The sequence below is a fragment of the Coffea arabica genome, chromosome 10c, assembly GCF_036785885.1.
Source record: "Coffea arabica cultivar ET-39 chromosome 10c, Coffea Arabica ET-39 HiFi, whole genome shotgun sequence".
Taxonomy (NCBI): Eukaryota; Viridiplantae; Streptophyta; class Magnoliopsida; order Gentianales; family Rubiaceae; genus Coffea; species Coffea arabica.
This window is the reverse complement of record NC_092329.1, coordinates 29864024-29882872: the sequence shown is the minus strand read 5'-3', so window position 1 is coordinate 29882872 and position 18849 is coordinate 29864024. Positions and strand designations below refer to the sequence as shown.

At 39.4% G+C, this 18849-nt stretch overlaps 1 protein-coding gene across 1 annotated transcript; it reads left to right on the top strand.

Annotated features, from left to right (window-relative positions):
* The first annotated feature begins 387 nt into the window (after positions 1 to 387).
* LOC113714045 (uncharacterized) lies at positions 388 to 15298 on the top strand. The gene is made up of 2 exons (XM_072068720.1): positions 388 to 954; positions 15152 to 15298. The coding sequence occupies exons 1-2, from the start codon at positions 388 to 390 to the stop codon at positions 15296 to 15298; spliced, it is 714 nt and encodes a 237-aa protein (XP_071924821.1).
* Positions 15299 to 18849: the final 3551 nt, after the last annotated feature.

Genomic DNA, 18849 nt, shown 5'->3' with positions numbered 1-18849 from the left:
TATTTGGAGGAGATTGTAAGATTACATGGGATTCCTGTGAGTATAGTTTCTGATCGAGACCCTCATTTCGTTTCCAGATTTTGGCAAAAGTTTCAGGAGACTTTGGGGACGAAATTGAATTTAAGCACCACTTATCATCCTCAGACGGATGGACAGTCGGAGCGGACGATTCATACCCTTGAAGATATATTACGCACTTGTATTCTAGATTTCGGGGGTAGTTGGGGTCAGCATATGACTTTAGTGGAGTTCGCCTACAATAATAGCTATCATTCGTCGATCCAAATGGCACTATATGAAGCTTTTTATGGGCGAAAGTGCCGTTCACCGATATATTGGGATGAAGTAGGAGAAAAGAAGATCTTAAACCCTATTATCATTCCTTAGATGGAGGATGCCAAAGAAAAGATCAAGTTAATCCGTCAGAGACTCCAAACAGCTCAAAGTCGCCAGAAGAGTTACGCAGATAACCGAAGGAAAGATCTGGAATTTGAAGTCGGAGACCATATTTTTCTTAAGATTACCCCATTGCGGAGCGTCACTGCTAGCAGAGGAAAGAAGCTCCAACCTAGATTCGTAGGACCTTTTCCGATTCTTCAACGAGTTGGGAAAGTAGCGTACAAACTTGAGTTGCCGCCCAACTTGTTACGGATTCACGATGTATTCCATGTGTCAATGCTCAAAAAGTACTATTCCGATCCAACTCACATTGTGCAACCGGAGGAGATTGAAATTGACCAAGCCCTTACCTACGAGGAGAGACCTATGCGAGCACTTGATAGAAATTTTAAGAAGCTGAGGAATAAACAAATTCCACTGGTGAAGATTCTGTGGAAGAATCACGAAGTCGAAGAAGCGACCTGGGAGACGGAGGAGGAGATGAAAAAGAAATACCTTGGACTGTTTAATGACTCAGGCGAGAAATTTCGAGGATCAAATTCTTTAAGGGGAAGAGTGTGTGAGACCCCGAAAATTTTCTTATTTTCTAGGCATTTATTTTAGGTTTTTGGGCTTAATTTTAGTGTTTTCCTTAATATGTGCATTTTTTGGGGATTTTTATGAGAAAATATGAATTTTAAATCATTTTCTTGAAATAAGTTATTTTTTGTGGTAATAAAGGTGTACAGTGGGTGTGGGACCCACTAGTGCGGTTGGTACAGTAAATGTGCTTGAGAAAAATTTTATATATGGAGATTTTATTTCCTTGTATTATGAGCTAATTAGAGGTTAGCTAATTTAATTAAGCATTACAAGACAAGGAAGTGGGGTAAGCTTGAAAGGGGCACATGTTGCAATTCTATTGGAAGTTGGACTTTTGACTATTTGCTTTACCTTTCCTTATAATCAATTTTGACCCAAAAATCCCCTCATTTTCTCCCTCCTCTTGGCCGACCATCATAGAGAGAAGAAGAGAGAAAACTTCCAACCTTGGTTCTTCATTTCTTGCTCAAATCTTGGAATCTCACTATTCATCTCCCAAATTTCTCCATAAAACCTATTTGTTAGGTAGAATTGAAGTGCTTGGTGGTTTTGTTTGGATGGAAAGACTCTTATCTACCTTGTATCTTGTATTTATAAGGTGAGTGGTTAAGGAATTGTTTATTTGTTGGTTATGATGTGAAATTAGTAGGTGTTAGTGGTTAAAGATGCAATTTTGTGTAGTATTTCATGAATTATGGTTGAGTTGTCTAATTTTTCTATTTATTGGGAATTTCTCTGTTTTATATAGTTGATGATAGTTGGCTAAGATATGATAGCCTTATATTGAATAATTGAGAGCCTCTATGTGTTAATGGTAGTTGATTGCGGAAAATTTCCACTTTTGTAAGAAATTTCAGTTTTAGAGTTATGAATATTTGGGACTTTTCTATGCATGACTTTTATACTAGTAATTGATGTATACTTGAGGGTATTGTGACTTAAATAAGGTGAATGGACTAGCCTATAACATGTAGTTGTATTTGTATGAGTTGGGTGTTGATGGTTAGGTTGGAAATGTGAGGAAATTATGGGGAAGTGCCGCCCAATTGATAAGAAATGTGGGTGGTCTTGAATTGATAGGGATTTGACTAGAAATGGAAGAATCTTGGAGTTGTCCACGTTCCACACTATTGTCACCTCATTTTACTTTTGGGTATCTTATACTAGTAATTTAATGTTAATACGTTGACTCGTGATTGAGTTTCAAACATGCTTTCTTGCTTGTTTTAGGTCGTACCGGTGATCCGGGGCCTACGTCTGACGCGAACGTGTGAATTGCTTGATTACTTCGGTGAGTGTATCATTGTATGGTCGATTATACTTCTTATGTGACTTGAATGACTTGAATGGGACGAAAGTGTACTTTATCGCTCTCGATCCCTTATTTGTATTATTGTTACTGTTTGATTGTGAAATGGTATGTGTGCATGATTTGGCATCTGCTAGAGCTATGTCTGATTATTACTGTGAAATTTGAGCTCATTTCCCTAGGTTGTTATTCGAGTCGTGTCGGCAAGGGCTTGGGCTAATCGATAACGAACCTTCGGGTCACTATTAGTCGAGTGGAGTGTTAACTTCTCGACCATATGGTATACTCGAGTATTACCTTTTGTTACTGTGAGGTGTTCGGGCCCAGTAGGGGGGTGAATGATGGAAGGAAATGGAGTAAAGAGGAGTCTACGGTCTTGTTTTCTCATCAACGGTTGACGGAGTGTCAACGGGTACGATCAAGTACGGCAATTGAAAACCGGCCCTTGAGGGCCGACCGTATCCTTTTATATGTGGTTGCTATGACGAAGGCATTTGTGTGTTTGTTGGCCATGTATTGTGTACTTGTGAGTTTTGGTACCTCACGAGCGTAAATTCACCCTCGTTGTTTTGTTTTCCTTACAGGAATACTTTCGGAACCAAGTTTTGAGAAAACGAGTTGAGCTAGTTAGGCATTTTGTTCTTTTGAATCGCTCCTCAAATATTTGGAAAAACCTTGATGTATTTGAATTCAAGTATCTTTTGAGTTGTATAATGTAAATATGGGATTAACAATTGAATTTACTCATATGTATATGACATGGATATGTTGTGACATGTATATATCAAGTTATTGATTAACTGCCCTACGAGTTTGGCATGTTTTGAGACGAATATCGAATTTGAGCGAAGAAGGAAAATTTGAGCGAGGTTACTGTTCACCAAATCTGGCCAAGAATCCGGCCAAATTCTGGCCGGATACAAGGCCAGATATGCAGGGGAGGAAAAAATTTTGGGTTTTGGCCTCTGGCCGCAATCCGGCCAGTTTCTGGCCGGATTACCGGCCGGATTGGCAGGGGGTTTTGAATCCCTTTGGAGTTGGCCACTGTCTCATATCCGGCCAAAAATCCGGCCGGATAGTGACGTGGCCGTTACTGTTCATCCGCGGCAAATTTTCGTTTTCGTTTTCTTGACCGATTTAAGTGCTCGAGCACTGTACTTTCATTCGTGGTAACCTTTCTGGAAGAAGAGCAACTTAATAAGGGTTGATCGCTCATTTTATTGAACTTTATCTCGTAAGTTAGGTGCGTTTGATATGTTTCGGTTCCGTAGTCCTGGCGAGAACTGGGCAGGCGGTCCGTTGAACCCTCTGGTTCGCCTTAGGGGGAGATGGGGCAGTCACAGTTCGGTCAAGGGAGGAAATAAAATGAAGAAAACTTGGTCAAAATTGATGTTTTAGTAAAGGTAAAAAAAGTTAGGCAAGTCCAACTTCGAATAGAAACGCGGCACGTGGCACTTTTTATGCTTAAAGTTATCTTCTTGTCTCCCCATAGTTAATCCATCTAGCTAACCTCTAATTATCTCCTAACATCTAGTAATTTAATACTTTTGTGTAAAACTTAACCTAATTGGCCGAATTTCTTTCACTTAATGTACGAGTGGTTCCCACGTCCATAATGCACTCCAAACTTAATATGAACTAACTTATATCAGTAAAATGATTTAAAAACTCTATTCACTTATAAAATCTCTTAAAAATAAATCTCATAGGGTTTTGTGAAGAAAATGCATGAGAGAAAATAAAATAAAATAATATAAAATAAAGGAACTTTACGGGTCCTCACACTTTTTCCGTGTTAAAGAAATTTCATACTCGAAATTTCCTTTTTAACGGAATCTATCAAAATCTGCGTTAGATGGCGGATCATACCTTCTACGTCCTTAGACGAGTCAGAGACCTAAAGTTACTCTAGGGAATTCACCCGAGCCGATACTTTCGATCCAGTCCCTTTCCCCTTCGTATGTCCAGGGTTAGTCTTAATTGGTTGCTGGGTTCTTTTCCCTTCGCATAGTACAACTGGGCAGTTAGCAACCCGATGATTGGCTCCCCCACAACGCAGGCATTTTCTCCTTCTTTTCTAACAATTCACCTCAGTATGATTGATTTTTTCACAATAGCCGCAAGATAGGTGTGAAATTGAGATTTGATCTCCTGGTAAGGCCCCTCCTGGAGTATCTTCGTTAGGTGACCCCAAAATTCTAACACCACTAGTTCCTCTACCTATCTTAGCGAGTGGTCTACCTGAATCACCTTGTTCTTGCCTTTGAATTTCACTAAGTGCACCCCTTTTCTTTGCATGGAAGGCCTTCACCTTTGTACCTGAAATTTCTATCCTTAGGATTTTCTCTGGAACTTCCGTAAAAGTATTAATTTGTGCCCTTGCCAAAGTCTCTACCAAAATCCCTTCGCATTGCCTTTTCAGTTCTATGTTCTCGTGCAATAGCTTTGTGATACCCTAACTTTTAGGATACTATTGTTGCTTAGTCTCCAAGGCGATATTACGATACTATGTTGGTGGACGGAGATTGGAGTTAAGTGGTGCTCTACTGGATTGGTTACTTTACTTAAAAGTTGACGGAGTATCAACTAATATTTGATCAAACTCTGGTGAAGCAATGGAAACTTGGCTCCTGAGAGCCATCTGTATCCTTATACTTGAAAATGATTATTGCTTATTGGATTATTGTTTCTTTTGAAAACCAAAAGTACTTTACACTCGTTCATTTGGAAATTTGCTACTTGAAGTGTTAGTGTTCACTTTTATGAACTTGTTATGCTCGCTATCTTTTGCTACGTTGATAAGTGTACCTTTAAATAATGGTCAACTTGCTATTTGGAACCTCACTGGGCTTTTAACTCATTCCACTCAATTAGTTTTCCTTACAGGGGGTACGAGCGAGGCGTGAGACGTGTACAGATTAGCGTAGTTTAGTTGTTTTGAATTTTGTAACTGTGCTCGCGCTAGCACCCGACTAGGGTTGGTTTTACTTGAATTGTAAACACTTCGAAATATTTTGGGTGTATAGAAGTTTTGTATCTTGATTTGTGCATCGATATATATATTATAAGTTTGAATTGCGATGTTATTTCTTGTCTATAGATGTATGCATGAGATACAAGTGAGTGAGTCATGGCGAGAGTTGGGCAGGCGGTCCACCGAACCCTTTGGTACACCTTAGGGGGAGGTTGGGTCGTCACAGTTGGTATCAGAGTTAAGGATTCAGATCTCTGTAGTGTATCCTAGACTTAAAGATTAGGATACCGGATTGTGAGATTGGTTTGTAAGTTAAGTGCTATTTTGGAGCGTACGTTGTGAATCTTGAAAGTGGTACCCGTAAGATATGACTTTGTTGATTTTCGTTTGGGAGCGTATGGTCTGAGTCGTGAAGTTTCTTAGTATGACTTCTTATACTTGAGTACTCGTTACTTTTCTTGAGGAAATGCTCGTGAATTTTGGACGGAACATGGTTTAATATATGATGATGTGAATAGAAATTATAATTGAGTTTGAGATAAGTTATAATGGCACAGGTTAGAGTGCGAAAGATTTTGTCTTGTGCTCGAAACTTAACTGAATGAGGAGATTGAAATAATGATTTGGACTTGTCCAATAAGTGTTTGGCTTGGGTTTTGATAAATTATGGTGGTGGCCCGAATTGTTGAGAAAACTTTTGATTTTGTATCTTTTTTCTAGTTTTCTTGTTTGATTAAGGTTGGCACCACCCGATTTGTAAGTGATGGGATTTGAACTACTTGAACTGCCTGAGACTGACTAGGCTGAGTTCACTTGAGACTTGAACTTGTTTAGGCCAGTGTGCTCTTACGTATACTTAGTGGACCTGATTTGACTGAATATATGGTATTTCATTTACACATAAGCAGGTAGTTTGGTTCGTATACGACCTGTAAGTGGACTTGGATTTTGTGAGTTCTTATTCATACCTGTGCTCCTTGAACTTGAAGTAATTGGCACTGCTCTTAAATTTATTTGTTTGAACCCTGCTTTTGACCCTGCTTTTGAACTTATTCATACTTGTGTGGTTGTAGATCGGCTACTACTCTTCTGTAGCGGTTGAACTGAACCTCTCTGGTGAGACATCGCCTGTTGTGTTGTCCAGCACCACCAGGGATGATATTTTGAACTAAAACTCTTTGGCGAAGTATAGCTGTTGTGCTAGATTGTTGTGTTGTCCGGCATCGCCAGGGGTAAAACTTCCGACTTGAGCCTAAGTCGTGTTCTGAATTGTCCGAATATCTGAGACTTTATTTCCAACTCAAAGTTAATTGGTTGAACCGAGCCCTTTTGCATGTTCTATTTGGTTATTTGTTTAGCTACTTGTTGGCTCGTTGCTACGTGATAAATAGGATTGGAGATTCATAGTACTTGATTGCTTTCAAGGATTGTTTTGATTTGATTAGTGCAAGTTGGAATTTCGAGAATGAAATTCTTTTAAGAAAGGGAGATTGTGATACCCTAACTTTTAGGATACTATTGTTGCTTAGTCTCTAAGAGAATATTACGATTTTTATATTTAAGACATTGTTTGGTTTTAAAAATAAGAAACCCTAAATTCTAGAAACCCTAAAGTCTAAACAAAAATCCTAGTTTACTTGTGACTAACCGGTTTACTTAAATCTCTCATTTTGAATCGAAACCCTAATTGTAATCATTGGAATTGTAAAATCCCTCATATTTTCTTAAAATTCCTTTTTATTTGGCATTTATTCCCTTATAATAGCTATACTACTCATTTACATCTCCAATATTTAGAATAAATAATAGAATTAAAAGTTTTCGCTTTTGCCCTCATCGTTAGGGTAAACTAAGATTTTTACGCCTGTCCGTAGTGTGACTATCCGGTACGGAGAGTGGATCAAATTTGGTGATTAAAAGTGAGTTTTAGATGACATTAAGTGTGTGATTAGAAGTAAGAATCATAAATTAGTGAATTATGAGTTAAAATCCTAGTACATGCGAAATAAGGAAAAACGGGTTGGACCGACGGGTACCGTTCACAACCGATTGAGTACACCACTTGAACACTATTTTATTACCTTAATTTCCTTGCTATTAATTGATTAATATCGGCCCCAAAATATCCTCAAGGCAGCCGAAATATTGGACCAAAAATAAGAGAGAAAAGAACAAAATTTGACTACCAATCAAAGTGTGACACTTGTCACCTTTGACCCAATTTCATTTCTATCATTTTAACCTTCTTGAAGCTTCATTTGAACTTTCATTTACAACCTTCCACCCGTGAGAGAGAGAGGAAAGAGAAGAGAGGAAACTATTTCAATCCATCTTGGATTTTGCTTGATTGAGTGAGAAAAACAAGATTCTACACCGATTAAAGTTTCCTTTGAGTACTTAGGTGGTTGTGTGTTGGTAAAAGTTTGGAAGAGAAAGCTAGGGTTACTCTTGAAAGTAGCTTTAGTAAGGTAATAATGCTGGTTTACCATTTTCTTACTTTTAATCTTGCTTAAGTTGATATAGCACCTCAAATCTTTGGTTAATGATAGTTATTTCAATGGTTTGGATGGATATGGTGCATGTTCTTGAGTTAGAGCTGAGGTTTTCAACTGTATTTCCTATTGGGTAGATGCTATATGATGATTATAATCTTGTATAAGAGGTTGTGGTAGTGATTTAAGCAAGAAATGAAGAGATTTTCCTTTAAAACCCCAAATTCCAGATTTCAGTTTTCCACCTCCCCTGTTCTGACCGGTTCTGTTTGACTAGATTGGAAGCCGAATTAGGCTTAACACAATACATAAAATCTGTAGGGAATGATGTTTTACAACTGCTTGTAAATTTTCAGCTCAATCCAAGTACTATAGTAAATGAAAAGACAAAAATACCCCTGACTGCCATAGGTAGAACTTGAGGGACAGTTTTGATATTTCACCAATCTGACCATGTCTGTTCACCCTGATGCGTACTAACTTAGCATTTAGCCAAAACATAGAAGTTGTAATGCTATGTCTTAGCTTTCCAACGCCCTTAAAAATGCCTCAATCGGACTTCGGTAGCCTGAGTTATTGTCGTTTGACCATAGTGCGGTTAGCTAACCTATTTGTGAGATTCTGGTTTTGTACACTGAAATTTTGACCTAGCTACACTATGAACTAGATTGAGTGGTTTTCATCAAAGTTGTAGCTCTTTCTCTTAGCTTCAAAATGGTATATATTGAACCCCAATCCGATAAGTATAGCCTCAGTTGTGTCCGTTACACAAAACAACGTCAAATCTGTCTTTTGCTTTAGGACTTAAACTTCATTTCCGGACATTTTTCCTAACTTTATTTTGTACTTGTATGACTTTGAGCCTATTGAACGGCTATTGAAATGAGATTATTTTGTGGGTGACCTTGGGACTGATTGAGGAAATGAATGAAACCATAAATGGCTGGAAAATAGGTATATATAAAGGGCGTGCTGCCCAAATTTACGCTCGAGGGTTAGGTAGATATACTTGCGACTTGAGTAAAGCTTGAGGGTGAATACCACTTGAACCATCTAGGATATTTGCGTCTTCTTTTATTGAGGTATATAAGTTAGAAATTGGCCAAACTTGTACCCTTGAGAAAATGAAAATAACGACTACTTAAGTGATGCTCTACTAGATTGGTTACTTTACTTAAAAGTTGACGGAGTGTCAACTAATATTTGATCAAACTCTGGTGAAGCAATGGAAACTTGGCTCCTGAGAGCCATCTGTATCCTTATACTTGAAAATGATTATTGCTTATTGGATTATTGTTTCTTTTGAAAACCAAAAGTACTTTACACTCGTTCATTTGGAAATTTGCTACTTGAAGTGTTAGTGTTCACTTTTATGAACTTGTTATGCTCGCTATCTTTTGCTACGTTGATAAGTGTACCTTTAAATAATGGTCAACTTGCTATTTGGAACTTCACCGGGCTTTTAGTTCATTCCACTCCATTTGTTTTCCTTACAGGGGGTACGAGCAAGGCGTGAGACGTGTACAGATTAGCGTAGTCTAGTTGTTTTGAATTTTGTAACTGTGCTCGCGCTAGCACCCGACTAGGGTTGGTTTTATTTGAATTGTAAACGCTTCGAAATATTTTGGGTGTATAGAAGTTTTGTATCTTAATTTGTGCATCGATATATATATATTATAAGTTTGAATTGCGATGTTATTTCTTGTCTATGGATGTATGCGTGAGATACAAGTGAGTGAGTCCTGACGAGAGTTGGGCAGGCGGTCCACCGAACCCTTTGGTACACCTTAGGGGGAGGTGGGGTCGTCACAGTTGATATCAGAGTTTAGACTTCAGATCTCTGTGATGTATCCTAGACTTAAAGTTTAGGATGCCGGATTGTGAGATTGGTTTGTAAGTTAAGTGCTATTTTAGAGCATACGTTGTGAATCTTGAAACTGGTACCCGTAAGATATGACTTTGTTGATTTTCGTTTGGGAGCGTATGGTCTAAGTCGTGAAGTTTCTTAGTATGACTTTTTATACTTGAGTACTCGATACTTGTCGCGAGTACTCGATACTTGTCGCGCCCCATTTTTAATAAGAAAAATAAAAGACGATTTTAGAAAAATGGCTTTTGATTCAATTTTTGATTAAAAAATGAATTTTTGATTGAAAAAAGAAAATGAAAAAACATGGGTCTAAATGGGACTTGAAAATGCGACGATTTGACCCAAAAATATAGTTTAAAAAGGGTTTTTTGAATGAAAAATGGAGTCGTCACTTGGTATAGAGTTAAGGTGTACCAAGTCACCTAAAAAATGAATTTTTAAAGAAAAAAAAGTAGAAAACCCTTTTTAACGACTCCAAGTCTACGAAAATTAGAGAAAAAGATTCGGGAGTCACATTTGAAGAAAAGAAAGACAAGGATAAGAATCCAAGACACCCTTTCAATCTAGCCAAGGCTAGTTGCGCGATTTAGTCAAAAATTTTCTTATTTTACCCTTAAGATTTATCACATTTGGATGTTCTATATAAATGCAAACCTTAGAACTAGGAGAGTATCGAGGGGTCAAAATGTATCTTCAAAGCTTACTTGGTACCAATCACATTAATTGTGATGCCCAATAAAGATTATTCGAAGAAGTCACGAATAATGCAAGTCATGAGACTCGAAAGAAAGGAAAAGTAAAGAAAATAATAATATACAAATGTGTATGACCTAAAGGAATGCATCATAATGGGTGCGGGGGACTTATACTCGTGACTTTCAATGTTCCCTTTAATAGAGGGAATACGAGCGTGTTAAGGCTAGAAAAACCAAACTCATCCATATCCCATATCCAAGGGGTTATTCCCTAAATTAATCAAACAAATGTACTAGCATAGTTCTAATTCTTAAATGGGAATGCAAGTCTAATGTTATGTTTCATACAAAGGGGTAAGTAATAGACACATAAGGGAAAATATGGGGGAAGGGATATACGTATAAGGAGGGATGTCATGCAAAAAATGATAAAAGACCCTAAAAAGTGAAAATATGCATGAGATGAAGTGATTTTATCACACAATCATGATCTAACGTGTGGAGGGTTCTTAAGGGTCTAGCATTGGACTAGCCCTTAACTAACGCTCTCTCACAAGCATTGGATTTATGAGGGCTCGAGGGGAAGACCATGACTAGCATTGGACTAGCCACGGTGACGTGCATTCATCCACATGATCAAATATAATGTTAGAGCAAATAGGCATGCAAAACACATAGTTTCACGTAGCACGTAGCACATAAGCATGCTCATCTAGATGCAAAAACCTAGGGAAAGCAATTAAACACATAGGCATATAGGCACACAAACACATAGCACATAAGCCCTATCTATTACACTTGGGGAACCCTACTACAATCTAAAAGGGGAAATAAATAAATAATTAAAATAAATACCTAACTATTACAAATTTGGCATTCAAGTGCCTTTCAAATGATCAAAATTGAACTAAAAATAAATATACAAAACTAAAGCCAATAAAGCAAATAAATAAATAAATGAAATAGATAAATAAACATTCAAGAGGCATGCAATTAAACACATAAAGTCACATAGGGCACGTAGGGTCAAATAAAGTAAGAAACAAGGGATATGGTGTACCTCCCTTGAGTTGGAGTCTTAATGGAGTGAAATTACTTATTTACCCTCCAAAATAAAAGAAAAAGGTCAAGGCATCACAAATAATCACATAAATATGAAATTGAATCATTAAAAGCATTTAAATAACTAAACAGTCCATATTCACAAAACCTCAGCCGTCATATGTTATCCCTTAAACCTCAGCCGTCATCTATTATCCCCCCCAACCTCAGCCGTCATATCTTTCCTTTTTATATCAAATGGCCGACCCTCAAAACCCTGATATCAAGGGCCCTCATAAAGCTCATTTGACTGTATTTGCCATGGCCATCCGATTGAATTTTTTATCATCCTTGATTGCGGATGAAAGCCAGGTGGGACGAAGGAAATGATCAGACGGTGAAGAAAAACAATAGGAAGAAATGGAGGAAATCAGATGGGAGCTGGATTGCGTATCATATTTCTGAAATGCAGTTTGGAATGCTTGGTCCGTGTGACGCGCACGTGAATTTGCTCTCTTTCTTTTTTTTTAATGCTAAAAAATAAAAATAATGATATATCTAATAAAAATAACGAATAAAGCAAAAAATTAAAAAGATTTGGTATCCAAAATACTAAAGAAATATCTGAAATAAATGCTGAGATTGATAAGTAAAAATAGCTAATAATTAAAAAAATAAATTAGAACCAAAAATAATAAATAGCAAAAACAAAAATAAGAATAAAAATAAAAATTTTGGTGTCTACAGTTTGCCCCTTTTTGTCTGAGTTTTGGAAAAATTTGAGACAAAAAAGTAGACACCAAATACCTACCTTCGTTATTCGGCTGCGAACGACTCGAACGATGGACGCTTTAGAATTTACATGCACCAAAACCCTAACTTACTCTAACTATAAAAGTAAAAGTAAAATTCTCAATTTTATTATTTATTACAACTATTGAGGGAGTAAATTAGTAGTAAAGAATTTAAAAATTAACTTATTCAAAATAAAAGAGGATTATAAAAAATATATAGGTGAATTTTCAATTCCTCACATCCCTCCCCACCACTGGATCACAACCCTCAGCCCTATCCCTATTGCTCCTACCTCTAAAACTTACACCAACTCTCCTTCACCTTTTGCCTCCCATCTCTGCCACTTTCCATTTCACTATTTTCCATTGACCTCACAATCCCCTCTTCTTCCCTCCATCTCTCACTCCCTCATCCTTCTTCCCTCCAATTAGATTGTGACTAAATTGGAGGGAAGGGAAGGCGGGGAGCAATAGAAAGTGGGGAAACTAGAGGGTGGGGAGAAATAAAGTATTCAACTATTATTTTTATTCTTCCCAAAAAGATAATTACAAAAGTTAAAAGTATACTTTCTACCTTTCAGTGGATTGGTTTAGAAGAAAAAACACATGGTGCTAAGGCGGCATGGTCTGAAGTACGCTTACCTCTAAAAGAAAGGGGATTAGGAGTGCCTAGATTAGAAATCTGAACTAATTATCTTATCATGAAAAAACTATGGAATATATGTACCAAAAAAGATACTTTATGGATCCGTTCGATTCATGAGTATTTGTTGAATGACACTTCTTTTTGTGCCACTAAGATTTCTACAAATGCTTCATGGAGCTGGAGGAAAATTTTGTAATTAAAAAGTTGGATGAAGAATTATTTTGTGTAGAAAGTAGGTGATGGATCTAATATCTTTTTGTGGCACTATCCTTGACACCCTCTGGGAGCTTTGCTAGATCATTTTCCTCAATTTATTATTTATGACTTTAAGAGCCATAGTATGGCTTGAGTAGATATTGGCCAACCAGTAGAAGGACTGACAGAAAAACACTTGCTTTATTGTAAAAGGTTCCTTCTGATTTTATCCCAAACATAATGAAAGCTGATTAGATTGTATGGAAATATGCAAAGAATGGTTTGTTTATAGTAAAGGAGGTCATGAAAGTAGTTCTCTAACCTTGAGTTGAAGTTGATTGGTTCAATGTGGTGTCGAAGAAACCTTTTATCCAATGATTTGCCTTTATTTTTTGTTTTCTTTGTAGGGGCAAACTCAACACTAGAAGTAGATTAAAGAAATGGAGAGTGATAAATGATGATTCTTGTGTGTTTTGCTGCAATGACAAAGAAACATATGATCACCTTTTCTTTCTTATCTAGTTACTTTCCAAATTTGGAAGCAAATTCAGAGTTTAAATCTTATTTATAGAGGGTTCTCTCCATGGATTAGTGAGATGTATTGGCATTGTTTGCATTCTACTGCTAACCCTTTCAAAGAATAGTTGATGAGATTATCATTAGTTACTACAATGTACTATATTTGGTGGGTTAAAAATTAGAAGATATTCAATAATATGCATTAGAATTGTGATCATATTGTGAAAAAGATTATTTCCGAGATTCAAATTGTGGCTATGAATTAGGGGGATGTAAGGAAAAGCAAGGGGAACTGGGAACTCAGCTTAGCCTAGAGCCTTGACCAATGCATCTTTATTTGATGTGTTATATATAGAATTCTAGTATATTGATTGTATAGTTTCTTGTGAATTATACTGCATGTAGTAGTAACTCTATGAACCCCTGATGTATGTGTTTATTGCTGTATCAATAAAATTTCTTTTCTAAAAAATAAAAATAAAAAAGCAAAATTTTTAGAAGACTTTACTCTGTAAGGTATGACCATGTCTTAACCTACTGTGAAGTCCAAACATTGCAGGAATTGGAAGCACACCCCATAGTTTGAGATTTGTGTTGATCAATGGAAATGAATCTCTATTTCCTTATAGAGTTAGAAGTTGTTGATTATTTTAAGAACTATATTTTTTTGTCATATTTATTAGTTTTAGTATCAATTAGAATTCTATTAGCAAAGGGAATCTTCTCCAACTTCATAAAAAGGAAAACTACAAGTACTAATATTTGAGTCATTAGTGATGACTCTTGGGAAAGATGATTGGGGATGGAGAAGAACGGGAAGCAACAGATAGTTCATCTCCTTTGTTTTTCTTTCGTTCCTTCATTTTCTTTTTCTTTTTGTCTTTCTCCATAAACCCTAATTATTTTTTTGGCTACGATTCCATCATGAAGAGTGGCTGAACTCTTTTTCTTGTCGAAGGATAGGTTCATTGAATATTGTGCGATTTAATTTGGTTTTATTTGTTTCATTTATTTATACGTATTTATATATTCTCTATTCATCCTTGAGATGATTATTTTGCATGAGTAAATAACTGGCCACTATTTAATTGTTAGAATAATCTATTGCCATCTAAAACATTAAATCCACAATTGTTTGGTAGTTTTAGTATTTGTGGCAAGTGATACAATTTGATTGTAAAAGAGACTTTCAAATATATATCATGGGAATATATAATATAATCTAAATAAACTGAACTTATGTGCTTGTCGGTGGGGCTGTTAGATCACCGGCATGTTATCATCCGTCTGAATGCAGAACATGATTTTCACAGAATATGGGGACAGCACCTTTGGTACGTTTTGGGCTATCCGATGCGGGTCTTTAAGTGGACAACTTCGTTTCATGTTGACAAAGAACCATCGCTTGTTCCAGTATGGTTTTCTCTGCCTAAACTTCTACTCCATCTCTTTCACAAGGAATGTTTATTCCACGTTGTTTCGCTGTTGGGGCGTCCGCTCTTCATGGATGCAGCAACGAGATCGCTGTCTCGTCCGAGCGTAGCGCGTGTCTGTGTGGAGGTCGACCAGGTGAAGCCTCTGCCGAGCCGAGTCTAGGTGGGTCTTGGGTCTGGGGAAGATGATGGTTTTTGGCAGGTTCTGGTTCCGGAGAAGCTGCCGCACTACTGTTTTCGACAAGGTCATGAGGAGTCGGCTTGCCGGGTAAAACACCCTGAGCGTCGTGAGGCGGCGGCAGGGGGTAGGGTTATAGGTAGCTCTGGCAGTGGGCAGACAGTTAAGTAAACCTAGGAGCTTATTCCAAAGATGCAACGCGAGGTGGTGGGTGCGGAATCAGCAGCGGCGACTCCATTGGCAGACGTGGGTGCTGTGGATGAGGAGCCATCCCTCCAGCCCGGGGGGGAAACAGCTCTTGGACATGGTGTTCCTGCGGTTTGGGAGGGCCAGCCAGCAGCGCAGGAGAACTGCTCAGGGGAGTTGGTGGTGCCGCAGGCCATGGGTTTGGAGGCAGAGCAGCAGCGGCAGTCTGCTGGCACCAGTTTGGTGCTTGCGGCTACTGGAGCCAGTGAGGCAGCAGGCCCTGCGACCGTGAGTGGCCTGCCTGCCCAGCAGGTGCAAGTGTTACCATCGGCTGATGGTTTGGTGGATGGAAAAGAGGACGTTGGACCTGGGAAAGCAGCTGAAGAGGAGAACGAAGTTGTTTCCGATGGGCATCTGGATGAGAAGGACATTTCCATGGCTGAGCAAAGGGCTGGCAGCCTTTCGCCGCTAGGGCAATGGCTGTGTGCAGCTAGCTCCTTGGTGGTTGATATTTTTAACCTTGATCCAATAATTCAACAGGTTCAAGAGAAGGCGAATGGTGGGGATGATGTTCAGCTAGTGGTTCAACCGAAACGTAAGGGTGTTCGTTCTGTGGCTCCTACTGATCGTTCTCTACGCTCGAAGGCGAAGGTGTGCTCTAACTCCTTCTCTGCATTATCTGATGATTAGTTTTTTATTCTGGAATATTCGGGGTATCTCGCGTACCCCAAATTTTCGTAGGTTAAAAAGGTTAATTTCTGAGTTCTCGATTCAATTAGTGGCTATTTGTGAGCCTAAGGTTTCGACGTGTGACATTCAAATGCTTTGTGCTCGTCTCAAGATGGAAGGTTGGATGGTCAACAGGGAGGGGTCTATCTGGGTTTTCTATCAAAACGGTTTCCAATGTGCTCCTATTGGGGAATCTCCTCAACACCTGTCCCTTAAAATTTCACCCCAGGCACTATCGGCTCCTGTTTATTTGTCCTTCGTCCATGCAAGATGTACTGACCAAGACCGGGTTCCGTTGTGGTCAGCTCTGTTAGCGGATAAACCGAGGGATGATCCATGGTTGGTGGTGGGGGATTTTAACACCATTGTTAGTGCAGAAGAGAAGCGCGAAGGGCTGCCTTTTCGAGTAGATGAAGGTGTGGAACTAAGTTCATTTATGTCCAGGGCTGGAGTTTTTGATGCAGGTTTTTCAGGGTCACGTTTCACATGGTGTAACAATAGGGGTGGGCGCGCTCGAATTTGGAAGCGATTAGATAGACTGCTTTGTAGCCCGACTGTGGCTCGCCTGGGGGTGAATTTTGGAGTTAGGCACCTTGGCAGAGATCCCTCCGATCATGCCCCCCTTTTGCTGTCAGCTTCAACTAGACTTGATAATAAGCCGAGGCCTTTCCGTTTCCTAAATGTTTGGACCTCGAAAGTAGAGTTGTTAGATGTCATTCGGTTGAGTTGGATAAGCCATTGCCCAGGACGCCCGTTGCAGCGGTTGACGGCCAAATTACGATTCACTAAACATGCAATCCAACAGTGGTCGCGGGACCATTTTGGTAATATATTTGACGTAGTGAAACAGGCAGAAGAGGCTGTAGGGGCTGCGGAGGCTGCAGTTGATAGCGTCCCAACACAACAACAATGGTTAGCACTCCAGGAGGCAAGGGCAGTAATGCGGAACTCCCTGGCCATGGAAGAAGCATATTGGAGGCAGAAAGCAAGAATCAAGTGGCTTAAGGACGGGGATAAGAACTCAAGGTTCTTTCATGCGGTAGTGGCGGAGAGAAAGGCTAAATCTGTTATACATCGGATTCGGAGTAGAACGGGAGAGTGGCTGACCGATGAAGCTCATATTTCGGCAGAGGCGGTGGATTATTTCACATCCTTATTTTCGACCGAAGATTGTACGGGGTCATGGAGTACCTTGGAGGTCATCCCCAATATTATCTCAAGGGAACAAAACGCTGAGTTGGAGCGCATCCCTTCAATGGAGAAGATAAAAGAGGTGGTATTCGCATTGGATGGTGAGAGTGCGACGGGCCTTGATGGATTCACGGGTAAATTCTTTACATTCGCATGGGACGTAGTGGGCCATGATGTTGTTGAGGCTGTTGTGAGCTTCTTCTGTGGTCATGAGTTGCCGAGGAGCGTTACGGCGACTTCGATCGTCCTCCTGCCGAAGTTGCCTTCGCCCCAAGACTTTAGTCAGTTTTGTCCCATAAGCCTTTGCAACTTTGTAAACAAGGTTATTTCAAAAATCCTGACGAATCGGTTGTCAACAGTGTTGCCAAGTATTATTTCTCCTCGGCAGAGTGGGTTTGTTAAGGGCAGACAAATTTTTGATAATTTCCTATTGGCCCAGGAGTTGGTATCGGATATTCACCGAAAGAATAGAGGGGGAAATATTGTATTCAAACTCGATATGACCAAAACCTATGACAAAGTCTCTTGGCCGTTTTTGCTTCAGGTGTTGAGGAGGTTTGGGTTTGGTGAGATCTGGATTGATATGATTTGGAGGCTTATTTCGAATGTATGGTTTTCAGTAATCATTAATGGGGCCCCTCAGGGGTTCTTCAAGTCTAGTCGTGGTTTAAGGCAAGGAGATCCGATTTCACCGGCTCTCTTTGTGATTAGTGCGGAAGTCCTTTCTCGTCTTTTGAACTCCTTGAGTAGCCTTCGGGGCTTTACGCCTTTCAGAGTTCCAAGGGGTTGCCCACCTGTTACTCATCTTGCCTACGCAGATGATATTATTGTTTTCTCTAGTGGTTTGCGGCAGTCTGTGCGGTTGGTGATGAAGGTGCTGGATGCTTATGTTTCAGTGTCAGGACAACAAGTAAATTTGCATAAGAGTTGCGTCCTGGCTCATGCCAAATTTCCTGGGAGCAGAAAACGGTCTATCGCAGAGATGACAGGTTTTCAGGCCAAGGAGTTTCCAGTCAAATATCTGGGTTGTCCTTTATATGCAGGACAGAGGAGGAGATGCTACTTTGCAGGGGTTTATGCCTCGGTCTCAAGTAAAGTGTTGTCATGGAAAGGGAGGCTTCTCTCGCATGGTGGTAAGTTAACTTTAATCAAGAGCGTGCTTTCTTCTATGTCGCTTCATACACTCGCTGCTGCGACCCCTCCAAAGTCGATCCTTAACGGGATGGAGCGCATTTTTGCTGATTTTTTATGGAGCTTCTCAGAGGTTGGGCCACGCTTCCATTGGATTAGGTAGGATCAGTTGGCTAACTCGTATGCAAAGGGGGGTGCTGGCTTGAGATCCCTTAGACATGTGTATGATGCCTTCTCAATGAGATTGTGGTGGCATTTTCGGTTGCGGCAATCGTTGTGGGCTGAGTTCATGCATTGTAAATATTGCCCCAATCTACATCTTTGCTTTGCTGATACTTCTCCCGGGGACTCCTGGACATGGAAGAGAATGGTGGCTATCCAGGGGGTAGCGGAGCAACACATCCACTGGATGTTGGCTAGGGGTAGTGTGAGCTTCTGACATGATAATTGGTTGGGGACTGGCCCATTATGTAGGGAGGTGGATA

Bases quoted from the DNA above. Each gene is read 5' to 3' on its own strand.
- LOC113714045 (XM_072068720.1), top strand. From the start codon at position 388: ATGGAGGATGCCAAAGAAAAGATCAAGTTAATCCGTCAGAGACTCCAA. The intron at 955-15,151 runs GTGTGTGAGACC...GGTTTTTGGCAG, and splicing joins CAAATTCTTTAAGGGGAAGA to GTTCTGGTTCCGGAGAAGCT.